This window comes from Eptatretus burgeri, chromosome 4 (genome assembly GCF_056783735.1).
Source record: "Eptatretus burgeri isolate ZD-2024b chromosome 4, Ebu_testis_v1, whole genome shotgun sequence".
NCBI lineage: Eukaryota > Metazoa > Chordata > Myxini > Myxiniformes > Myxinidae > Eptatretus > Eptatretus burgeri.
The window spans coordinates 128,264,115-128,289,114 of NC_140964.1; the positions used below are offsets into that span (position 1 = coordinate 128,264,115).

General features: G+C 43.0%; 1 protein-coding gene across 2 annotated transcripts in view; it reads right to left on the reverse strand.

Moving 5' to 3' along the window:
• LOC147029082 (uncharacterized) overlaps nucleotides 1-25,000 on the reverse strand; it is a 136,785-nt gene that overhangs the window by 31,170 nt on the left and 80,615 nt on the right. For both annotated transcript variants that reach the window (XM_085880025.1, XM_085880024.1), the window contains exons 5-6: nucleotides 21,148-21,256; nucleotides 2,891-3,021 (exon numbers count right to left, since the gene is read on the reverse strand). In XM_085880025.1, the coding sequence (XP_085736151.1) occupies nucleotides 2,891-3,021; nucleotides 21,148-21,256 (240 nt within the window). The remainder of the gene's footprint in view (nucleotides 1-2,890; nucleotides 3,022-21,147; nucleotides 21,257-25,000) is intronic.

A 25,000-nucleotide genomic window follows, 5' to 3' on the forward strand; every position in this document is an offset into this window, starting at 1 on the left:
TCACATCGTTGTCATAAACTTTTTCTAAAAAAAAAAAAAATTAATTGGGGAGGGGGGAGTGAAAAAAATAATAATAAATTTACCCTCCTTGCCCTCCTCACTTCCAGTGCTCTTACATCGAACCCATGTCACCACTGATCCGAACAGCAAAACACATTAAAACATAGGACAGCTGACAATGGGGGAAGACAATAGCAAACAATATACAGATGGAGAAGCATTAAACATTTGGCTGTTTGTTTTATTGTGGAAAGTTTGGGTTGGGGAGTGTAGTGGAGGGGAGAGGGTTGGGGGAATTGGTGAACAAGAACCTCCAGGCACTGAAATACTGAAAAATAAGGACAAGATATGGAAAGTGGAACATGGAGGGAGATAATAATGAAAAATTGGGGGGAAAGACAAACACCTGAACCACACTACGCATATATCCTACCTGCCCACGCATCCTTAGTTAACTATATATATATTTTTCTGTCCGTACTCTCAGTACTTATCTAATTATATTTAAAACCCATCCACAACCCTATGGCAAGCTCACTTGATAACTATTCTTTGATTAAAAACAAAATAATCACTACCTTGTTTATACTCTCTTTTTCTATACTCGCAAAGAGCCTGTCCTCACAGACGGGTTCATGCCCCCACATTTTATTATGACTTGGTGGCGCTATACGATACACATTTTTCGAGAGAATTGGGGATCTTCTCGCACCTCAAACCCCCAGAACTATGTTTTCTGTTTTTCAATCCTGCTCAAAACTTCCTCTGCACACCCTGAGTGCAACCACCAGTTTTCAACTCATTCCTGTGACTGGTACTGCAGTTGCCTGGAACTGCTTGGTGGCTTAAACCTTCACAATCGTGCTTGCGAAACTTTTATAATCGTTATTGCAAAAGCTTGTTTGAAATGTGTGATTTAGCATGAAGCTGATCTGTCTGTCATGTTGAAGAATCTATCAAGGATAAAACTGTGGCCAAAATTACGAGGATTATACAAGTAACTTTGGCACACGAAGAGGCCATTCGGCCCATCATGCCGGTGCTGCACCAACATCAGATCCCTGTACCCCTCTCTCTACTACCTGTATCTAATTCCAATTTAAACCAATCTAATGTGTCCGCTGCCACTACCTTAATAGGGAGACCATTCCATACATTGACTACTCTCTGAATGAAAGATCCCTGCCTTTACTGCTGGGTCAACTCTCCTCTTCTTCACTCTCAGCCTGTGGCCCCTGGTCCTATATCGCTGTCTATTCTGCTCAAAAAACAAAAACAAACAAAAAACTCTTTTGCACTTATTTTGTCTCTATAGTATGTGAATACTGTATTATTAGGTAGAGTTTGCTTTGGAACAATGTCTCAGACACTGGTTTGCGTGACGATAGGTTGTCTGTGGTCTATTCCACAAGTTTTACCCCAAGAAATAGGAGATACTTCACGAAGCACCCAAGGGCGTGGAACACCTCCTTCAATCACTTTTACTTCTCCACATTTCCCACCAAAAACGAGCCGGTTAGGTGCACGTTCGTGCTGTCACTCCAAGGCAATGCAGCACAAAGAGGACATCATCATACTTAACCAGTGGGTGATAACCAAAGCATCCTGTCGAATTACCTATCACGAGAGATAACACACACAACCATTTGGCTTATCGGCGAGTCCCAAAACACCTGCTGCGAGTCGGCATGTGTTGTCCGATTCAGGACTCACCGGAATGGAAAAGATAGACGACTGGCTAAATGTTGGCATGCTAGTCAAGAACCTGCCTGGGATACCTAATGAAAAGGCCGAGCGCTTATTCCAGAAAGTGAGTCGCAAGTCAGACTCAAATACACTCGTATATTATGCTTGCCTGATCAACAATTAACTTTATCTATCGGCCAGGGGAGGTATACTTTCACTGAAAGGCCCAAGGTAATCATCTTGTAGTACTTGTGTGCTACTCGGCCATGTGTACTGGTACTAGGCCAAAAGCCTTGATTGGGGTTCACCGTATAAATGCAGTACAAGCTGCCGTGGGAAAGGAGCGCTGTAACAAGTATAATGAGACAAATGGTCTTTAGGTATGTCTTTACTAATTTGATACAATTAATTTGTGATGTTCTAATCTGTACACACCAAAATAGATGACAGCTGCACAATTTTTTTTTTGTCGAACTGGATAGAGGGGAAACCATTTTTTATCAGAGTGAAAAGTTCACAGAACACAAAATACTGCACTTCACAGTACAGTGACTTCAACATAACCTTGAATTGGTAATGGAAGTCATAAAATGAACTTTGTTGGTGGCCATTTTTTTTTTATCGTTGCCCTGATGGGTCCTGGTTTTGGAGGGGGAAAATGGGGGATTTGCTCTGTCAGGGCCATACCCCAAGCGAAAGGTTCAGCAAGACCAAGACAGAGCTTTCAAACTTCAAACACAGGGACCACATAGTTCAGTCGGTTGTCTCTATTGTCGTCCAACTCCCCACCCCACCACTCCCCCTCCAAACCACCGCCATTCTCTCACCGTCGTGCCCCTGAGCGTCCTCCACTCACTGCATACGTCTGATGTCAGGCCAACATGCCGGCAGCCAAAGCTGTTTCCATTTGTGGAATCTCATTGTGCAGCTGTTCTTTTTTTCTCTCTTTCTTTTTGGACAATCTTTTATAGGCTTTTCAAAATCTCTCTTTTGTAAACAGCAAACTTGTCACGGAAACTGGCCATCAATGCAAGTGACGAGGAAACCAGTCCATCACAATAGAGAATAGAGAAAGGATGGTGTTGTGAAGAAAGCAGAGGAAGTAAAAAGGGTGAAATTTGGTGTGAAGGAAGAAAAAAAAAGTTAAATAAATAGGATATAGAAGGTGTATTGTTTTTGTGCTATCTAACATACACAGACTCACCGTGTGCATATGCTGCAGAGGAGCAAGGCGGTGAAAGACCATGGCTAGAGCTGGTGAGATGCAGTAAGCGGCCAAGGCCTGGCTGAGCTCGGATACGAGAGTGTAACAACCTCAAGGAAGGGTCAAACCTCCTGTGAATGCGGGACAGGCACAGTCACAGCCAGTATCAGGATCTACAGGCAGCAAGATGATACCTTATTGCTTCATCTCCAAATAATCCAGTCTGGTGTGTGGATATACAAATATATACAGTATATATATATATATATATATATATATATATATATATATATATATATATATACATATACATACATACATACATATATGCAGTGTATATCAACAAAAGAAGCACACTGACCCTATGACATGATGCTAACGTCATGGACAAAAATTATACCAACACATCACCTCCAAACTAGGAGGCATCTGCATGGCACTCAATTCTTTGCAGACTGAGATTTAAAGCCTGTGGTCACGAATCGACGAAAGCAGAGATGTTTATCTAGATTTCGCCCTTGTTGTGGGCTCATCACCTCACGGTCATCACCTCGGTCACCTCGCGCTCCCCAGCTGTGGTCTTAAATCACCATTTTGTTCAGCCTGCTCAACCATGCCTTGAGTTGGAGCAGACCGCAACGGTTTATTTACGATAAAACACTCAAAATGTATTTTTTCCACTTTCCTCACTCATATCATCTAATGTCCCATCTACATACCTATGAATCGCTGCGTACATCGCTTTTGTAAGTGCTACAGTTTCAAATTCAGAGTTTGGAGCAATTTCATGCATTCTCCGATGCGATTTTCCATGATCGACTCTCATGGACTGGTAAAGTATATCATCGAAATATAATTTGAATTTGGAGGATCAGATCACGTGGACTAAATAACTCAAAATCTGGAGTGAAATCTGAAAATGTTAAGAAATCGGCGATGTTTAGTTGTTTTTTTGTTTTGCAGGAATGTGCCATTACCAATCAGCTTGCTGTCACTTGCCAAGCCAGCCACGCCTTATCAACCATTTCATTGGAGTGCTTGCTTGAGTGCTTAAGCCACTTACCAAGCGCCCTACATGATTACAGTCGATAGGGGTACAGTTCATGTCCCGATCGGGATGCACAGTCGGCAGTTGCTACAATACGAGGTAGAGGTACATAGACAGCACATACAGACATGGTATATACAGTCTTGGCCAAAAATATTGGCACCCTTGCACTTTTTTCAAATAATGCACCATTTTTTCCAGAAAATTGTTGAAATTAAAAGAAATATTTCTGCATCCACATATGTATTTCTTTGGTTTGCAGTGGAGCAAAACAAAAAAAAAGATGAAAAAATTTCTAAATCTTATAGTTTATTCCACTCACAAATCCTAAAATGGCCTGGACAATATTGTTACAGTTGTGGTGGTAGATGGAGGAATTTCATTGCAAAATTAGGATTGTATGGAGTTGTTTGGTCCGTGGACGTGTAGGAGACATCTCAATGTAAATTAAGTAGGGAAACTGTGAGCTTAAGTGTTACGTGTCACCCACCACATGGGGGGTGGTGCTGTGTTAATTAGTGGGGATTCAGGCCAATTTCCCCCAGTATGTAATTGCCCCCTGTGACCTTTTCCTACATTTTTGCATTTATATGCCAGCAATAAAATTTCGTTCTTATAACAACAACAATAATAACAATGCCGCACGTCCAAGCAGGCGAGAAGCCCTGACTTTCCTGGCTTCGTCTCAGCAAGTCACGCCCCCAAGGCTTATGATTGGTGAGTCTGACGTGAAAGAGGGGGGAGGGGGCATGATCGAAGAGCAGGGAGATCGGGGAGGACAGTTTTGAGAGGAACGTGGCTGAGACGGAGGATCTCGTTTTTGATCTCCTCTCGGCATGACAAATGGCTGCATGATTCTCATGTTCGTGCTGGTGAATTTCCAGCGTGCTGGGAAAGATGCTAGCCATTACTGTTCGGCTGAGTTGCGAAGTGTATGATTATGAGAAAGAGAGGAAAAGCAGTGCACCTCTCAGCGAACACGTTATCCCGTTGTATGTTCATGGAGAAAGGTGGGCGATCGTTGTGAGCGGACCTCGTGTAAGAGAGGAACATTCGGCATATTCGTTCATGAGAAGAAGCCGCATGGCGGTTGGTGAGGGCCCTGTCACACCTTGACGTTTTAGCCAGCGTATGGCAACGTATCAAAATGTTTGTAAAACGCTGGCGTACGCTGAACTATTGACATTTTCTTCCAGTTTTGGACATATGCATAACGTATTAGTAACGTACACAGAACGTTTCGATAACTTTTAGATAACTTATACCAACGAATGCTTAGCGTGTTGTCAGCGTTCACAACCTATGCCCAACGATAGTCTAACTTATGCATAGCGCGGCAGCGTATTGCTGACGATCACGTGGCATAGCCTATTCATAGGCTGCCGCTCAACGATTTAAATCATAACCGCACTAGAAATCGAAGTGTCAACATCACCGTCATGCCGATGAAATTTTTTTTGAAAAAATCATGGAGTCTGGAACACTGACGGGTTCCTCCTGTGAAGCCCATTTTAATATACCAATTCCCCTAAACGCTGCCAATACGACATTATACGGTAGCTGTAAGTTAGAAACACGTTCAGTAAGTTCTATGGTCGTCCGGAAGTTGTCAAATACGTCTACATACGTCAATATGCGTTGGAGATACGTTACACATAGGTTCAAAGCACGTTACTCATTGGTTAGAAATAAGTTTCGGGTACGCTAAACATTACCTTGACGCGTTTCGACTTATGAGTAACTTACAAGTAACGTGTGTCGACGTGTGTCAACGATCGCATAACGTGCCTACAACTTATGGCCAGCGTATGCGGAACGTGTGAGTCATATACGCTGGCATACGTCGAAAAATTTTAAGCATGCTTAAAATTTGTCGACGAGCTCGGCGTACTACGACGTATGCCAGCGTGCTTCAGCGTGCTCTTAACGTATACAAAACTTACCCACAACGTATTCGACGTGTGCCAGCGTTTTAGCCAAATTTTTCATACGCTGGCTAAAACGTCAAGGTGTGACAGTGCCTTGAACCCTGGCGTTGAATACCGCCTCACAAATGATCTCATGTACATGACCGCAGAGAGCGGCTTTCTCACGTTTGATTTGATTTCATTATAAATCTTTGACTTATGTTCATTAAACACTCATTCGTTGAATTTACTTGTGTTTGTTTGTTCGTTGTGGGTTAGAGGATAAACCCATGTGCCTCCGTTTTGGAGGAACTTTCACATCCTTACACGACAGGGAACTTTCAGGGAGGAAAGCAGGGAATTTGAAGGAGGTGGGTTTGGGGTGGATTAGCGGGGGTAGAAAAGATCGAGGTTTTGGATGGGGGAAGAGAAGAGATGGTGCTGAACAGCTGTTTTGAAGACCTGGAGGGAAGAGTGGGATTGAAGAGTGTGAGAGTTTATTCCAAAGGTGGGAAAAAAGAGGAATGAAAGAATGAAGGTGAGCAGTGATTCATAATTTTGGTAGTTTTACCAGAAGGAGATTGCTGGTGGACCTTGACCCTGCGGAAATATGGGGGGGGGGGGGGGAAATATAGTGGATATAGCAGACAGAGCAGGGGGTGTGAGACCAGAAAGGAGATGGAAGAAGACAGAACGACCACCGACCTGCCTACAGTGAGAGAGTGAGAGGCCCAAAGACTCAGCCTCATCGTGGGAGATACCAATGATCCTAAATGCCTTGGTTTCCACAGCGTGAAGCCAAGAAAGGTGAGAGGTGGGAGCACAGCTCAGAGGGGAGAACAGTACTCCATCAGGCTGGGATGAAAGTTTTGTGCATGGTCAGGAGCTCAGGTGGGCTGAGGAAGGACTTTGCACGACAGAGGATTCCCAGTCGGCGACTGAGTCCCAGAGGCGAGGTTTGAAATGTGGCTTTCCCAGTAAAGATCATGGCAGATAGTGAGACCCAGAATCTTGAAAGAAAGGACTTCTTCAAGAGGATTGTTGAGAAAGTAGATGGGGAGTGATTTTCCAGACTGTCCTTTCAGAGAGACATAGTGAGAGTGTGAGATTTGTCAGAATTGAAAGACATGCTCCATGTGTTGGACCAGTTTGTGATTTTACCCAGATCTGCAGTGAGCGAAGAAGCTGCTGCTTGATGGCTGGGGGATGACAGATGGTACGTTAGAGGGTGGAGTCATCAGCAAAGAGATAAAGAGGATTTTCCAGAGAGTCGGAGAGATCATTGATGAAAACCAGAAAAAGAACAGGGCCCAGAACGCTACCTTGAGGAACTCTAGCCTGGACAGGAAGAGGGGATGAAAGAACTCCATTTAGGGCCACACGTTGACTGCGACAGGAGAGGAAGTCTGCGAGCCATGAGTGGAGATGGCCTTGGATACCATGGGAAGAGAGTTTGGTGAGTAGTGCAGGGTGCCAGACTGCATCAAAAGCACGTGATATGTCTCGTGAGATGGCTCTGATTTAATGTCCGGCATTGAGGACCTCCATCCATTGATGGGAGAGCAGAAGCAGCATATCCAGGGTAGAGTGACCTGGTCTGAAACCAAATTGATTATCAGAAATCAGGCCATTGGAGAAGAGGAATGATTTAATGTCTGAAGCGATGATGGATCCCATCACCTTGCTGATGATTGGGAGAAGGCTGATTGGTCTGTAGTTGTAGGGATCTGTTTTTGCACCTTTTTATGCAGGGCAGTGATGTTTGCTAATTTTCAAGCAGATGGCAGATGATCTTGAGCAAATGAGAGGGTAAATAGAACAGAGAGAGGGTGAGCAAGAGCAGAAGAGCAGGTTTTTAGGACACGTGGACTGATGCCCTCTGGACCTGTTGCAGAGTCTGAGTCGAGGTTTGACAGCAAGCTCTCCACCTTGTCAGGAGAAAAGGACACAGAGTCCAGGACACAGCTGTGTGTGACTGGGTAAGGTGGGTACAGAAAGCAATGGGTTTGGGACGCAATATTTAAATGCAAATACGGAGTTTAGGCATTCAGCCTTTTCACGTGCGGTGAAACACAACACAGCAGTGCGGCCATTTGAGGTAAGGGAGGGGGTGGAGGGGGACATACAACAGAAACAGATTTAACTGGATGCCATCAAGATTTGGAGGAAGGAGAGAGGTTTTGAGAATTCATACTTCAGATTAGAAAGATAAAATTGATTGGATAGATAACTCTCCAAACCAACATCATCCTGATCTTGTTTAAAACCTTTTTTTAGACTTTGGTTGTCATCCCTACATTGCTCTATTTATTTAACATAAATATTTTTATTCACTTGTTTCCATAATGTTTGTTTTTTTTAAATAATGTTGAATAACAATGGTATGGTACTGAGAGGATACGTAATCTTGGAGCAAAAGTGCCAAGAGATCTTAGTCAGTAATGTCGAATGATACATGTCTTCCTGCATATCTTACGTAACCCTGACTGTATCTTGCAGCTCTGTGTTATTGCTCGTTTCTCAAAGAACTCGAGGGTATTCATGGAATACATACCCCATGCAGTCTTGAGGACTTGGTGTGAGCCAACTCTTTTGGGTTTATTTCTTTGATCCAACAAGACTGCCAGACCACGTGACGCATGATGCCAGACCAGACCAAAATCCTGTTCAAATTTAAAGTCATTCGGATGAAAATTGAGGATTTCAGAAATTTGACCTGTGTTGCTCTTTTGCTTATGCTGACCTCAAAAATAATTGGTGGTTGAATTTAGTTTGCTGATCTGAAAATGCTGTTCAAATTTCATGTCAATCGGATGAAAATTGACAATTTTATAAATTCTGGCGTATCTTGACCTCTTGACCTTTGTTCGCTTCTATAAAAATCGGTAGTTGATGTCAATGACTAAATGTGAAAATCCTCTTCAAGTTTCAAGTCAGTCGGATGAAAATTGAGGATTTCAGAAAGTTGGTCTATGTTGACCTTTTGGCCGATGTTGACCTCAAAAATAATTGGTGGTTGAATTCAATGAGCTGATCTGAAAATCCTGTTCAAAGTTCGAGTCAATGGGATGAAAATTGAATGGTTTGTGATGAATGCTCGTGTGTGTGTGTGTGTGTGTGTGTGTGTGTGTGTGTGTGTGTGTGTGTGTGTGTGTGTCAGTGTGTCCTCCATAACTCCAAAACCATGAAACCTAGCAGCCTGAAACTTTGCATGCATACAAAGAAAACTCCAAGGAAGTGCAAGAGTGAAAATTGGGTGTTTGGGTTAATTAAAACACTCCTTTTGAAGATAATTAACGACCTTATTTAAAAATATCCTTCATCAGGCAATCTTTGTCCACCAAGCTCTCTAGCGTCTCAAAGCATTTCCAAGGTAGCATTTCTCACTGGGGTCCGAAGCCACCATGTTTTTTTGGCCTGCTCAACCATGCCTTGACTTGGAACAGGCCTCAACGATTTCTTCACGATAAAGTTCTTTTTTTCACTTTCCTCACTCATATGATCAAATGCCTGTTCATCATCGCTACAAACTGCTGTATACCTCACTTTTGGAAGTACTATAGTTTTCAAATTAGGAGGTTGGAGCGATTTCATGCATTATATGATACAATTTTCCATGATCTACTCTCACGGGCTAATTAAAGTATATCGTCGAAATGTTATTTCGGTTTTGAGGATCGGATATCGTCCGGACTAAATAAGTGTCAAAATCTGTTGTGAAATCTGATAATTTAAAGAAATAACGAGTCTTATAACTAAGCCGATATAGCTATTTACCTTACGAAAGCAAGTCTATGTTCTCTCCTTCTCCATAGATATACAAGAAAATGTGAAGCCTTTGAGATATGAGTGCCAACACATTTCGGCCGAATAGATGGACGGACAGACTGACAGACGCCAACGTGAATTTTGAGGTTTTTCGTTAAAAACTGAAGAATGCCGAAATGGACGTTGCTGAAATTTGGAACATATTACCCTCGACATACAAAGGATTTACTTCTGAAACTTGCAGCCAATTTCGTCCAGTAGAAGCTGAGAAACGAATTTTCAATCCCCATGTTAAAGTTGCACACAGAGAAACCAACCCGTATAAAGAGGTGTCAAGGTCCAACCTCACAGCCAAGTTCCTTGGTGAGATGCTGCAGAACATGCAGGCAATTACCGACAGGCTGCAAGACCTGAGCCGGTCATGGAGCGTTACATCAAGTTCAAGAGGGGGTTGGATGATGTCATGCTCCCGTACAAGGAGCTACATGGACACCTGGAAAAATCTGCCAGGCAGCTCTCGATGAAACACTTTTTTTTTGCCCTGGTCCCCTCACCTCAAGAACTTCAGCACCCTATCTCACCTCTCCCTCAGTGCATGACTCATCAGCAACCTCACCTATTTGTTGAGTTCACTGGATTTTAATTCATTATATGAAAAGTTGCGTGTTTTCATGCAAATAAACATTTGAAACGGTACCGGCGGTCGTCGTCTTTTTATATGTTTCTTTGTAATTTTTTTTGAATGAAACTGTCATCATTTTTAAACTTTTAACATTCCCCCCATGAATCGGGACTCACTGGGAACTTATCCTCCCTTATTCCATTGAATTAATGAGCACCATTCACATTGTCGCCATTCACGGATTCGTCATTCGTGGTATTTTTCATGAATCACGAACCGCTGGGAACCTATCCCCCTTTTTCCCATTGTAACAATGCCCCGACATTAGCGGATTCGACATTCGCGGCATTTTCCAGGAACGTATCCCCCGTGAATGCCGGGGTCTGACAGTATATCAATTGTTGCCATGGCAATATTTTGCAAAGCATTCCATTTCTTTGTCCATTGTCTTGGGTCACATGACCCGCAGTGAACAGGCTGCAATGGAAGACTTTTATTTCCGGATATTTTCATTTACAGGAATTTTCCGACTGTTTTGTGATTTATTCCTGGGATATTTATTGCCTTTGAGTTGCATCAGTTTGCCAAAATTTATCTTTCCACCCCACCGATAAGGCACTAAACATTTATATCAATGAGTCAGTGAGTCGGTGGTTATAAAGTGTGTGTGTGTGTGTGTGTGTGTGTGTGTGTGTGTGTGTGTGTGTGTGTGTGTGTGTTGTGCAGAGTGGTCATTTAGACATTTGTGTAAAATATATATATATATATATATATATATATATATATATATATATATATATATATTGATGTGAATTATGAGGATATTCAGTGACTGGAAAAATAAACATCTTAAATAGAATTTGAACCTGGGATCCAGCATCTTGAGCCGTATGCTCAGATGCGAACGTCAAACAGACCACGATAAAATCTCAGCGATTAAGTTGTCTGCTGCTCTACGAAAATCATAAATGCTACTCTGAATCTACAAATAATCTGCCATTCTCATTTATCATGGGAACATGAGCTGTAATAGTGAACAACAAAATGAAGAGGTAAGAAATGAAAAACCTTCTCAGTGCTGGCGCTGTCTTTCGTGGGATTTGGGCAAGTGGTAATTTTAAAATAAAACATTAATCAAGTAAAAATATTGGTAGGTGAGAAACATTTGTGATGGAATAGGTTAATGACTCAGAACAAAAACATAATCAGAGTACCAGGTCTGACTAATCCCCGAAACAATCACTTCCACCTTCCAACTGCCTGACCTGCCGAAAAAGGACCGTCAGGCCGGTGGTCGGACTGGCTCAGCAAGGTTTGTGTGAGCGAGGATGTGCAGCTCCGAGGGAGCGCATGAGCGAGTGGTTGACAGCGGAGAAAGAAAGCAAATGGCCTCAGGGAAGCGTGGTCATAAACAGCAGCTGCAAGGCGCCGATGCACCTGCTGTTCATCGTGGGTGCGCCTTACGTTCTCCCTGCACCTTTACCTTCCCTGTGCTCCTCACCCCACCCTCGGGCTAACGATGGTAATCTCACTGCGGACGTTGGCCGAGCGCATGCACAATGCTCCCTGTAAATTGTCATCCCAATTCTGTTCCCCAAAAACAACTCATCCATAACCTATTAACCTATTAAAACTATGCAGAATATCCAAATTAAGTTTTTCACCTTGACCTCACTCAACAAGAAGTTGAAGAGTCCTGCGCTTCCTTTTTTTTTGAGGCTGTATGTATTAATCCTCGGACTGAGTCTTGGCTATATTATTTACACGAGATTAATGTATGATGAAATGATTTCACTTCTTCAGGTATGCTCACTAGGGATAAAGGTAAAGATTATATGTTACACTAATCTTGGCAGGTTCAAAGCATTTTTATAGTGGGTTGAAGCCGCATTTTAAGGTTCGACAAACTTAAGGTGTTGCAGTAAAAAGTGATGAAAGAATTGTTTCAAGAACAAACATTAGAAAACTAGACAAAAATGAGGAAGACGTAAAAGCGAATATTTATTTAAGTCTGACAAGTTTATCTGTTGATGTGTTGTAAAACATTTCATAAGCAACCGTTTCCTCACAGTGAGGATCTTTTATCGATTAATAACTACACCTCCACCCTCATACCCTCCCCACAGATCATAACCATATACTGTATTTCATGTATGTTCTGACGCTGAGAGTTATTTTACAATCAAGATCATGGTGAGGAGTGTGTGCGTGTCGTTGGATGTTATCTCCATAATTTGGCCTCCAGAAGATGGAATGGAGTCCTCCCTGGACTCGAAGTATCCACGTCCGTTTCGGTGAAGGATCACGATTCATGGACTAAGCGGGTGTGTGTTTCAGAAGGTTTGAGTGAAAGCCAACACCCAAGAAATACTTGTAAAAAAAAAAAATCCCCAGGACGAGAAGGGGGGGAGGGTGTGGTGCCCATTTGTCTGCAACTCAATGGATTACCAATGTCCCACAAGGGCTGGCATCCTAGCATCACATACCTGTCTCCTGGATTCTGTGGAATCTCAGTGATGATGCTGAAACACAAGACGTGCTGCTCTCACGTCGCAAGCAGGTCGGTGATTTCTCTGTTTTCTACTGTCTCCCCTATAGCGAGCTTAGTTCCTTCTGCTCGTTCAGCTGTCTGACCCTCCCAAGAAACTCCAAGATGCCTGAGTTCCTACAGTAACCCCCTCCTGGTTAAACTTCCAAAATCCAGGCTGACTGCACACCACAACTATTTTATTCCTCGCTTCACTTGTTTGTGGAAATGCCTTCTAGAGGCTGTGCTGTCCTTCTCTCCCCTCCAGTACTTCAAGCAGGTGGTGCACCGCCACCTCGTGTCATCCCAAATTCTGGCCCACGATCTTTATTACCCCCATTAACCCTTCCTAACACAATGCTTACTTGTCGGTTGTGGTGTTTCCTATCCTCCTCACACTCTTTTCCTAAACCTGGTGTTGGCTTAAGATCTTAAGGTCTTGGGTTTGAGCCTCTGTCGTGCCGTTAAACAGCACCAGGTGGGTTGACTCAGCCTGTCATCCTTCTGAGGTTAGCAAAATGAGTACCAGCTTACTGGTTACATACAGGGGGCACTGCATCAATGACATAGCAGTGCATTCAGGAGATGATGCAACCAGCAGCCACAGTTTACATATGAAGCAACTCTTTTCCTATTTGTTTACTCCATTACTTAATGTTTCCAAGAGTTACCCCACAGCCCTACTGTCAGTTCATACACACCGCAACATCGCTCTTCCATGAGCCTTGTTCTGGTAGAAAATATTGACATTATTTTTAATTTGTATGTTTTTACAGCTTTTTCACTACTAAGAAAAAAGGTGAAAGAATATAGTTTTGTATTTAATTAAACTGTTTCACTTGAGCAGCAATAATCATGGATGTTATGTAGAGTATGGGAGTATGGGTGATCTTTATCCCTTACTTGCTGGTTTCAGCATTTTCACTCCTCTCTATTCTCTGTGATTTTTATTACCCATATTAACTCTTTCGGTCACACCGTGCTTGGCTCCACAGCAGCGCCTTTCAATGGATGCGCACCACCCGACAGTTGCGTACCACCTGACGGCTGTGCGCCACCCAACGGCTGCGCACCACACGACGGCTGAACTCCACCCGACGGCTGCGCACCACCCGACGGCTGAACTCCACCCGACGGCTGCGCACCACCCGACGGCTGAACTCCACCCGGCGGCTGAACTCCACCCGGCGGCTGAACTCCACCCGGCGGCTGAACTCCACCCGACGGCTGAACTCCACCCGGTGGCTGAACTCCACCCGGCGGCTGAACTCCACCCGGCGGCTGAACTCCACCCGGCGGCTGAACTCCACCCGGCGGCTGAACTCCACCCGGCGGCTGAACTCCACCCGGCGGCTGAACTCCACCCGACGGCTGAACTCCACCCGACGGCTGCGCGCCACCCGGCGGCTGAACTCCACCCGGCGGCTGCGCGCCACCCGGCGGCTGAACTCCACCCGGCGGCTGAACTCCACCCGGCGGCTGAACTCCACCCGGCGGCTGCGCGCCACCCGGCGGCTGCGCGCCACCCGGCGGCTGCGCGCCACCCGGCGGCTGCGCGCCACCCGGCGGCTGCGCGCCACCCGGCGGCTGAACTCCACCCGGCGGCTGAACTCCACCCGGCGGCTGAACTCCACCCGGCGGCTGAACTCCACCCGGCGGCTGCACTCCACCCGGCGGCTGAACTCCACCCGGCGGCTGAACTCCACCCGGCGGCTGAACTCCACCCGGCGGCTGAACTCCACCCGGCGGCTGAACTCCACCCGGCGGCTGAACTCCACCCGGCGGCTGAACTCCACCCGACGGCTGCGCGCCACCCAACGGCTGAACTCCATCCGACGGCTACGCGCCACCGGACGGCTGAACTCCATCCAACGGCTGCGCCATTGGCATTTTCCTTTGGCAGCTTCCATTGGGGATCTTTTCTATATCTGCCTGCAGGGCCTCCTTGGTTTTGTGAGTCACCAAGGATCGGTGCAAAGTAATGCCATGGAGGTGCAGTTTGTGGTTGGCGAATATGCGAGTTAATCAATGCTGGTGTTTTTTATTTTTTGGTTGGGAATTCCATTGGTCTTGACTTCTGAAGGACCCCTCTGGAGATACCTGTCAACTACACTTGGATACTGTTGTACAATGAGTGGCATCATACCATGTCATTATGCCTGCCTGTATCTCTGGAAACCCCTGTCCAGCTACTGTTTGCTTGCCCCTGATTTTAAGCACTTACAAACATCTGTATTAAGCATTCAATATATGTATTTTATCATCTACAATATAATACATTTGTTCGTCCATCTGTGTGTGAGTAACATTCCGTTCTACTCGTTGGTTGGAGAGCTGATCTGAGGCCACCCTCAATTTCAACCTAAAAAATTATATGGCCGCCATGTGGGTGCTATTGGAAGCCAAAGACATCTTTGGAGATGACATATTCACAATCGCCGTGCCCTCCCTATAAGTTTTCCCTTCAACGTAAAACGACCAAAACGACTGTTCAAAGGATCATCAAATATCGAAAGGTTGGAGCCGATAGGTGTCACAGGCCTTGTGAAGATCACAGTACATACAGGCCTCAGAGATTGAGGTAGCAGACTGTCTATACACCAACCCAAATAAATATGCGGCATTCATCCAAGCAGGGATTTTACCATAGAGTTTACATGGACGGTCCTTGATAATATTTCCGACTATTTTCTCTTAAACGACTCCACCAGCGACCACAACACCCACGTCATGATGAAGGTCATTGTCTAAGGAGTTCCGAGAATCTCACGAGATTGTGAAAGAAGACATCAGTCATTATTTACTTTTAATGATGTGTCTATGTACATCAGGAAGAAGATAATTGGTTTTGGGTCGTTTGTTGGCATAATTAGGCTGCTCATGCACGGTCACTTGAGAGTTGCGATTCCACGGGGGTTTCCGCATATCTCGCGGGATTGTGAATTGGAGAGGCGACTGTGATGGCCTCTGAAGTGTCAGAGCCATGCAGTTGCTGTTTCTGTTTCGATTACACTTGCTGTGACGACTGACAGCATGATAGTGGAGTTGAAAGTGTGAAACATTCCACTGATTCGATGAGGTCATGAGAAAATGTGTTGATCGATGTGGGAATGCCCGTTCGCTTTTATTAGTGGGAGGAGGGTGAAGAAGGAGTTGGGGTTGGGGGAGAGATCAACAATGGCTCAGAGTTGGGAGATGAGATGAAAAACTAATATAATGTGTTAAATAAGGTGGTGTATAAGATATTGGCATCGACAGCAATAAACTTCAGGATTTAATTTTTTTTTTTTTTACAACATCTACATCGTTTTACCACTTTTGAAACCCTTCCGTTTAGTAGTACTTGAACAAAATATTACAGCATTTTACATCAACTCGACCAATAAATTTGCCGCTCGTAGACCCCCTCCCATGTTCTTGTTGTCTCATATTTTTCCTATCGTTATATTATTATTGTTAGATTTATCGCAACACTGTGTCGGGTAAGGTGTTCTATGAACTCGAGTTATTACCCTCGCTGAAGGAGAGGGTATTGCATTTTTGTCCGTTTGTCTGTTTGTTTGTCCGCACAGAACTTTAGTGTTTTTTCTCCACAACCACTTGTCAGATTGAGACGAAATTTTCACCAGAGAAGTGACTACTCATGGTCATGAAGAGTGTTTCAATGATAATTATGTCAAAGGTCACGTGGTGTGGCAGCCACTTTGGGAAAACCGAAAAACCTTGGACCTCTGTACCTCTGAAACCACACCAAGGACAAAATTGAAACTTCACACATGGCAGGTACTCCTCATGGGGAATAAGTGAGATTTTTTTTATGATGTCATAGGTGCCTTCATTATGACGTCATAATTGCATATGGAGAATGCTACGTCTGATCAGTATGAAAATATTTGAGGGTCATCTATGGATAAAATGGTCCACAAAAAAGAAGCAATTCATGATGTCATCAGTCACGTGACTTGGCAGCTATATTGTTTTGGGTTTTTTTTTACCTTCAAAAATCTTCTCTGGTGGTTGAACAGATCGAGGTAAAAGTTTACATGAATGACCACCTCTCCATGGTGAACAAAAGGTTCACACATATGACATCACAGGTCACATTATTTGGCAGTCATATTGAATTTACCCTAAAACCTATAAAAAAAAATCTTCTCTAGAACGGCTGGACAGATCGAGGGGAAACTTCACACACATGTTCCCCAAGCCAAGGGTGTACACTGTACAAGTTTGTTAGGGAAAATTGATAGGTAACATGATTTGGCAGCCATATTGGATTGAAGAAAATATTAAATAATGTTTTCTCATGGAACCGCTTTATCAATCGAAGTGAAGCTTCATAGTTATGATCTATTAGTGATGGGGGATGCATGTTTTAAATTTCAACTTGATCAGACACATGGTCTAGCAGGCAGAATTTATTTATTTTTTTTGATGAGGATTCTTTATAAAACAAGGACAAATGTGTCCAAGAGCCACGTCATAAAGGTTTTGTCTTCACCAGAAGAAGAAGAAGAACAACAACAACAACAACAACGCGGAGCTCTCTTAGAGCCAGTGTTCGCAACGCGGCTAATTAAAAAAATAAAAATAAAAAATCGATAAATATATAAATAACAACAACAACTTCCGATATTTCAACACGTGCCTTGATGGAGCCAATAGCGAGACCCGTCATGGAGGCTCCTGTTCATGACGAGAAAATCGTGTATTTACGAAATTACAATACATTAAATGGAATCATCTTTAAATAGTAACGTGAACTTTTCGAAACTTTAAAGCAAATGTCCAAATATAATTAAAAGTTCATGATAGATGCTCTCAAAAGGCACCGTCAATGTGAGGATGTGTACAGGTGTTTAGTATTTAAGGAGATCCGGATTCTGTATATAAAAGAGCTGAGTCCTAAAGGTTTTGTCTTCACCAGAAGAAGAAGAACAAGAACAAGAAGAACAACAATAACAACAACAACAAGAACAACAAGAACAAGAACAACAACAACAACAACAAGAAGAAGAACAACGCGGAGATCTCTTAGAGCCACGTTCGCTACGTGAGACGCGGCTAAAAAAATTTTGGAATAAGTCTCACTTGGTTGTGCCTGGATGGGTTTGAGGGAAGAGGAGTAGCAGCTGAAACCCATATCCTATCCAGGGTCCTTTTGATGACTTCATCTTTTCTTTTTGCTTGTTTGGGTTCCTTCTGATGACTCCAATGCAGGACTGTACCTACAGTCTTGGCCAAAAATATTGGCACCCTTGCACTTTTTCAAATAATGCACCATTTCTTCCAGAAAAATGTTGAAATTTTAAAAATCTTTTGGTATCCACAAATGTATTTCTTTGGTTTGCAGTGCAACAAAACAAAAAAAAAAGATGAAAAAAAGTTATGAAATCTGAGCTTATTCCACACAGAAATCCTAAAATGGCCCGGACAATATTGTTGGCACCTTTTATAAGTTGTGAGAACCAATTATATTTCAGGCATGTGATTCTCCTTTACTTTGGAATTGAACTCACCTGTGGTGAGTTGCGGATGCCTACAATATAAAAATCACTCATTCAACCAGTTTGAACAGAGAAAAGGAGTCATTCTGCTGTTTTGTGTCACCGTGTACCGCAATGAGCATGGAGAAAAGAAAGAAAACCGGAGAATTGTCTGAGGACGTCAGACACAAGTTTGCAGCCAAGCATGGACAATGTCAAGGCTACAAGTCCATCTCCAGAGACCTTGATGTTTCTGTGTCCACCGTACACAATGTTATCAGGAAGTTTAAGGCCCATGGCACTGTGGTTCCCTGGATGTGGCCACAAGAGAAAACTTCATCAGAGATTGCAGAGAAGGAGTGTTCGAATGGTGGAGAAAGCACCTCAATCAACTGCCAAACAAAATCAAGCTGACATTCAGGCACAAGGTACGACAGTTTAGACTCGCACCATCCGTCGCCAACTCAATGAAAGGGGTTCTATGGCAGGAAACCCAGGAGGACACAGAGAGAGAGAGAGAGAGAGAGAGAGAGAGAGAGAGAGAGAGAGAGAGAGAGAGAGAGAGAGAGAGAGAGAGAGAGAGAGACACACAGAGAGAGAGAGACACAGAGAGAGAGAGACACAGAGAGACACAGAGAGACACAGAGAGAGAGAGAGAGAGAATGAGAGAGAGAGAGAGAGAGAGAGAGAGAGAGAGAGAGAGAGAGAGAGAGACACACACACACACATAAGAAAGCCCGACTGGAGTTTGCCAAAACACACCTGAAAAATTCAAAATCCTTCAAGGAGAATGTCCTGTGGACAGATGAGACCAAATTAGAGCTTTTTGGTGAAGAACATCATCTCTGTTTGCAGAAAACAAAATGAAGCCTTCAAAGAAAAGAATACCTTCCTACAGTCAAACATGGAGGAGGTTCAGTGATGTTTTGGGGTTGCTGTACTGCCTCTGGCACTGGGTGCCTTGAATGTGTGCATGACATCATGAAATCAGGAGATTACCAAGGTATTTTGGAGCGCAATGTTCAACCCAGTGTCAGAAATCTGGGTCTCCATCAAAGGTCATGGGTCTTGCAGCAGGACAATGACCCCAATCACACTTCAAAAAGCACCCAGGAATGGCTCAAGACAAAACGCTGGATTGTTCTGATGTGGCCAGCAATGAGTCCAGATCTAAATCCCATTGAACACCTGTGGGGAGATGTGAAAACAGCAGTTGGGAGAAGGCACCTTTCAAATCCGGGAGAACTGGAGCAGTTTGTACAAGAAGAGTGGGACAAACGACCAGGGGAGGGGTGTCGGAAACTCATTCATGGTTATAGGAAGTGCTTGACTGCAGTTATATTGTCCAAAGGTTGTGCTAACAAATATTAAATCGAGGGTGACAATAATTTTATCAATGTCATTTATTTCTATTTTCTGATTTAAAAGGATATATTAAGTTCTGAATCAAAAACAAAGGTTCTGTAATATTAACAGTGAAATAGAGAATTGTGTAGACAAAATACTTTTGTCAATTTCAACATATTTTTGTAGAGAAAATTATGAGTCATTTGAAAAAAGTGCAAGGGTGCCAATATTTTTGGCCATGACTGTATTTGGTCTTCCATTTGATCTCAATTGAATTTATTTTAATCCCATTCTGAATTAAATTGAATAATAATAATAATAATAATAATAATAAAAAACATCAGGACAGGGTCAGGTGTCCAATCAAAGCGGGGTTGTATCAAAGTGGGACGTCTTAGTACGAGGTCATCACTGCCAGTAGTTATAAAGCGGCAGTTCATGTTATGTCTGTTATTTATCTCCTAACACACCAGTACACAAACGTCACACAAAACTACACAAAACAAGTCCCGGTGAGGGTCTGCAATATCTGGTTGCTCTTTTTCTTTTCCTTGTTGTTGTTGTTATTATTATTATTATTATTGGATTCGCTAGATATCCCTTATTGTCGGGGTGTGTGTGTGTGTGTGTGTGTGTGTGTGTGTGTGTGTGTGTGTGTGTGTGTGTGTGTGTGTGTGTGTGTGTGTGTGTGTGTGTGTGTGTGTGTGTGTGTGTGTGTGTGTGTGTGTCTGCAACGCGAGGCTCCACAGCACAAACCAACAAACCGATTATTTTTCAAATGGTAGTCCTTCAAAAATAGGGTGTCTATTTACCGTCATTTTCTATGAGGAGTGCCAGTTGGCAAAATACGCAATAGGAAAAATCTTTCCAGGCAGAGGAACAATTGTATGTGAACCAATACATCTTGGCAATGAATCTTCGTCGGTGGATCGGTCAGAATGAAAAGCATCGTATCCAGCGCTTCGATCCTAGCGGATCCCTCTTCACCTACCGGCTTGTTATGGTTATTAACTTCAATAGAAATATATTATTTAACTTTATTAGTAATTTTTATTGTGGTGTATTGTGATTTATTTTTTAATATGATGAACCTTTCAGTCTTTTTTCTTTCTATTTCTTTGATGATGTTATTCAAGTGTAATCTGGCATGCTGTCATGATACGCGGAATTGGATAAAACATTTCTACCACTTCTACGACTACTTTTTCTGTTCTTTCTTACCCTTGTTCATTGTGTCCAATCATTGCCCCACTTCCCCACTGTCAATTCAACCCAGGTCTTCCATAAGTCTCACTATTGTAAACACAACGAAACACTACCCTCTCCCTTATTATCAGTTTCCTGTTAGCATCTCGTCAATATGGGTATTTTAATATACTGGTGTTCAACATTAATACCGTGAATAGTTAGATCCATATCCTCACTGGTGTAAAATCACTGCCTTGTCCAAATTAAATAATTCTGAAAAATTTACCCCAGATAGAACGATAGTGGAGCAGGATTAAGCCAATCAGAACTCCCCATAACTTGACCACCGTTTTTCTTGACCCACCTGTACAAGCCACAGACCAAAGGCTTTCCGGCAGCTTCCGCTTCCTCAAAACACTCCGTGACAATCTCTGGTTCAGGGCCAAGAAGCCTCCCACATAGCACACCTTTTCCTGTACACATAGCAGATTTATAAAGAAAACCCATTAAACAATTCCGGTATATTGTGTAATTCCAAAGACACTGAATACGGCACAAACAAACAAAAAATCCATTGCATTGCGCATTTATGAGTTGACATCGTTATTTTTTTTTTTACATTCCTTCGGCAATTAAAAATAAATTCACAAAAATCATTTCAGGTATTTAAATGATGAGCTCCATGAGGTTGTCTGTAGTTCTCTTAAGATTCATAATGGCGTTGCAGTGTTTTTGAGGTTAGAGAAGAATTGCACCTGTGGTCGGAAAGGAATTGCATTGGTTACTGCAATCAGTCCAACGCAATGAGATTAAATGTGTCTGTACCGGCGTAGACCCTCATGATCATAGTGTCTATATTTAATTTCTAGCTCACAGCTGTTATAATGATAACCTACCACTATTTATATTTTTTTGCTTTGCCAAGTCAAGGCTCGTGTAAGAGCAAATACACAAACATATAACAAGGTAGGACACAAGAGGGGTGGGAGAGGGAAGCACAAAATAATGGGGAATAAAGACAATTGGATATCTGTGGAAGGGAGAGGGATGGGGTGGAGTACTTGGGGTAAACAAGATGGTATGACAGGGACTTTTAAGCATTCAGGAAGTAAAAACAAGGATGCCAGAGCAGTATAAGGGCAAGGGGGGCAGAATTTGAACAGCACTCTACTTTGTTTGAGTTGGCACTTCATCTTCGTACCACAAGAGTAATGGCACTCCTTGTTAAAATAAATTAGAAGAACCCGGCTTAAATTTTCAATTATTTTTGTCTGACATTGTATTTTTTAAGGTGGTAAAACTTTTGGTCTTTTATCTGCATATATTCTATACTCTATAGTGTGTTGATAACAGTGTGATATGTTTAAAAATAAATTAATACCACCAAGGCACATCCAAGGATAATCTGTGTGAATAGCAGACAAGCAGAGCCACTTGGCCCATATTTTCTGTGCCACATCACCCACCCCCCCCCTCAGTACTCCATTTTACTACCTCTCACAAAATCATGCAACTTCCATATCCATGCAAAACAGAAACGTACAAATTAAGCTAAAATTGGGATATTTTTTCTTTGAACAGCTAAATATGCCCACAAACTGAACACACCAAGTTCCATTTCAATCTCTGTGATGACTGCAGAAACAAAAACATACCAGTTATGTGAAAACATCCCAAACAGGCTTGGCGGTGTCATGCTTATAGCATTACACCGCATTACATCCAAAGTCTAGGAGGATGGGGTTCAAACCCCAGCCGAGTCATGCCAAAGACTTTAACAATGGTATGTGCTGCTCCCTTGCTTGATTTTTCATCATTTAAAAAGGACAAACAACCGTAGCACAGGAGTGATGGGCCTAGTGGCCTTCTGCATTAAAGTCCCTTGTAAGCAGGGACACCAGAGTGGTAGAAGGGCAAGGGGGGCAGAATTTATTTGAGGGGGAATTTTTATTTTTTTTACTAAGTATATTAAAAAAAACCCGTATCCTTCCCTTTGTTGATTTAGGTGGAAAATAAATATCTGGAGATAAATAACAACTTGCAAATGGAAGAATAAATGGAGGCCTCAAATAAAACGAAAACACGCCATCTTACTATAATTCACCGTCTGTCTGTTCCCAGGTACCGCAAAAACGGCTGAACCGATCGCGACCATTTTTTGGGTGTGTAATCCTGGGACCCCTTGGAGTAAAATAGGCGTAAATATAATAACCTAATCCCCATTGACGGCTCCCGGAGGGAGCGGGTGCTTCTAGTACAAATAAAACATGGATCAAGATGCTCGCAATCAAAACGGAAGTGCTCCAGTCGCTGTTGCAAACCAAAAGTTCCCAAAAGGTGAGCATGCCCATGTGCAGTAAGATTCTTTTAATTAATTGCGATACTGAGAATTATCAATCATATCAATTAGTAGTGGTGTACTGCACTATCGCTATCCGACGTAACTCTGCGGCAGCTGTAGGTTTGTCAGGTAGCGTCATTCACTTGTAGGATACGTGTTATCGCTGGGAAAATTGACTAAACACACAGGACAAATTGTAATCGGTGATTGAATCCTTTTGAGGAAATTTCGAGATCTGCCTCTAAAAGGCACCAAAAAGGCTCGTGAGGACAAAAGTATTAGCAGTCGAAGGATACGATGCATTTTAGAAACCTTTTACACTCTCTGTTCATTCAGAAATGTTGTCAGACCTTTTTGGGTGTTCGCGTTATAAGGCACCTTATGCCGTCCTTGCCCCTCATGGCAAAAGGCAAGAGGGGGCAATGCCGCCCCCCTCACTCTCAGCATCTATGCTTGTAAGGGAACATATATAATTAAAGTTTGCTTCTTCACATGAGACACCATTTATTACAAACGCTTGGTAGAGAGCAGGAAGGAGAATTATTATGGAGGTAGATTATGAAGAATAAAATCGAGAAAATGAAGAGGTTTTGATGAGAATGTTGGAGTGAAGTGTTGGACGGGGGAGAAGAAGGCAGAGAATGTGAAGGAGGTTAGGTAAACATAATATTGTCACATGCTTGGGAGTCGAGACTCCCTACCGGTTGCATTCGGATGACCACGCCCAAAAGACAGTAACCACACCCCCAAGACGTCATAATATAATGTGCGTAAGCCTGGAACTTCTAACACACTTTTCTCCAAACATATTCTGTTCATAGTTCCGAAATCTTCACATGATGTGTTCCATGTATTGACGCACGTGATAGCGGATTCAAAAAATCGAATATAGATAGAATTTTCAAAGAGGGAATCGATGACGTCACAATCAGCAGCGTTTGGCGGCAAACCGACGGCCGGGTCCCAGACGACGTGGTTTACTTAACCAAGTCCATGAGTTCAGGACGGTTGTTCAACTCAGCATTTATGACTTTTATCCTGCCATGTTGTTAATCTGTTGATGGAGGTAATATAGAAACGATGAATATGTCAAATCGTTCGTGTTACTCATCTGGCACTATGTGTTAAGGCCAACAATCTAAAGCGACCGGTCTCAAACGCTACCATGGGCACCCAGACACCACCAATATGAACTGAGCCGTTGAATGCGGCACAAAACATCCAAAGAAACTACTGTAACCGAGTATTGTGATCCATGCCGTCCCCCATACCCGTCGTAGACGGGTATCTGCTGGTGAATACAATTGCGGCCTGGATTCCATGTGGTTGGAGTAAACAGCCCGTTTAAGTAAATCCAAGGTAAAGAGGACTCATGACACAATGTTGGTGATAGAAAACCGACTCCTTATTTACAATGAACACACTTTAACCAAATTACCCAGATGATCTTGAACCTGTACTTAATGAAATTCACCAAAATGCATTACCACAATCTGGATTCTGAAACAAGGGCAGCCGTCAAAGTATGTGATCACGTTGAGATATTACATTGAATGCATGACTGTACAGTGAGTAGTAAAGGCAGTTGCATGTCATGTAAAATGAAGGCATCTGTGAAGTAGAGGACAAAGTGGGAGCAGAAGTACGGGTTATACATTCTGTGCAGGTTAGTGATGCTGAGATTAGTGTTTTATTTAGTGTATCTATGCAAGCGCACTCATTGGGATTGATGAGATCAGCCTCACTGTGCAGAATCACACTTGCTTACTGTGGTGAGTCACCGGCATGGTGAATGGCCTGACATGAGTTCACAAGCCTTGCAAAAAGAGCGTCAGACAAACAAAGAACGCTCCCGACAGCTGGTTTGATCCAACTG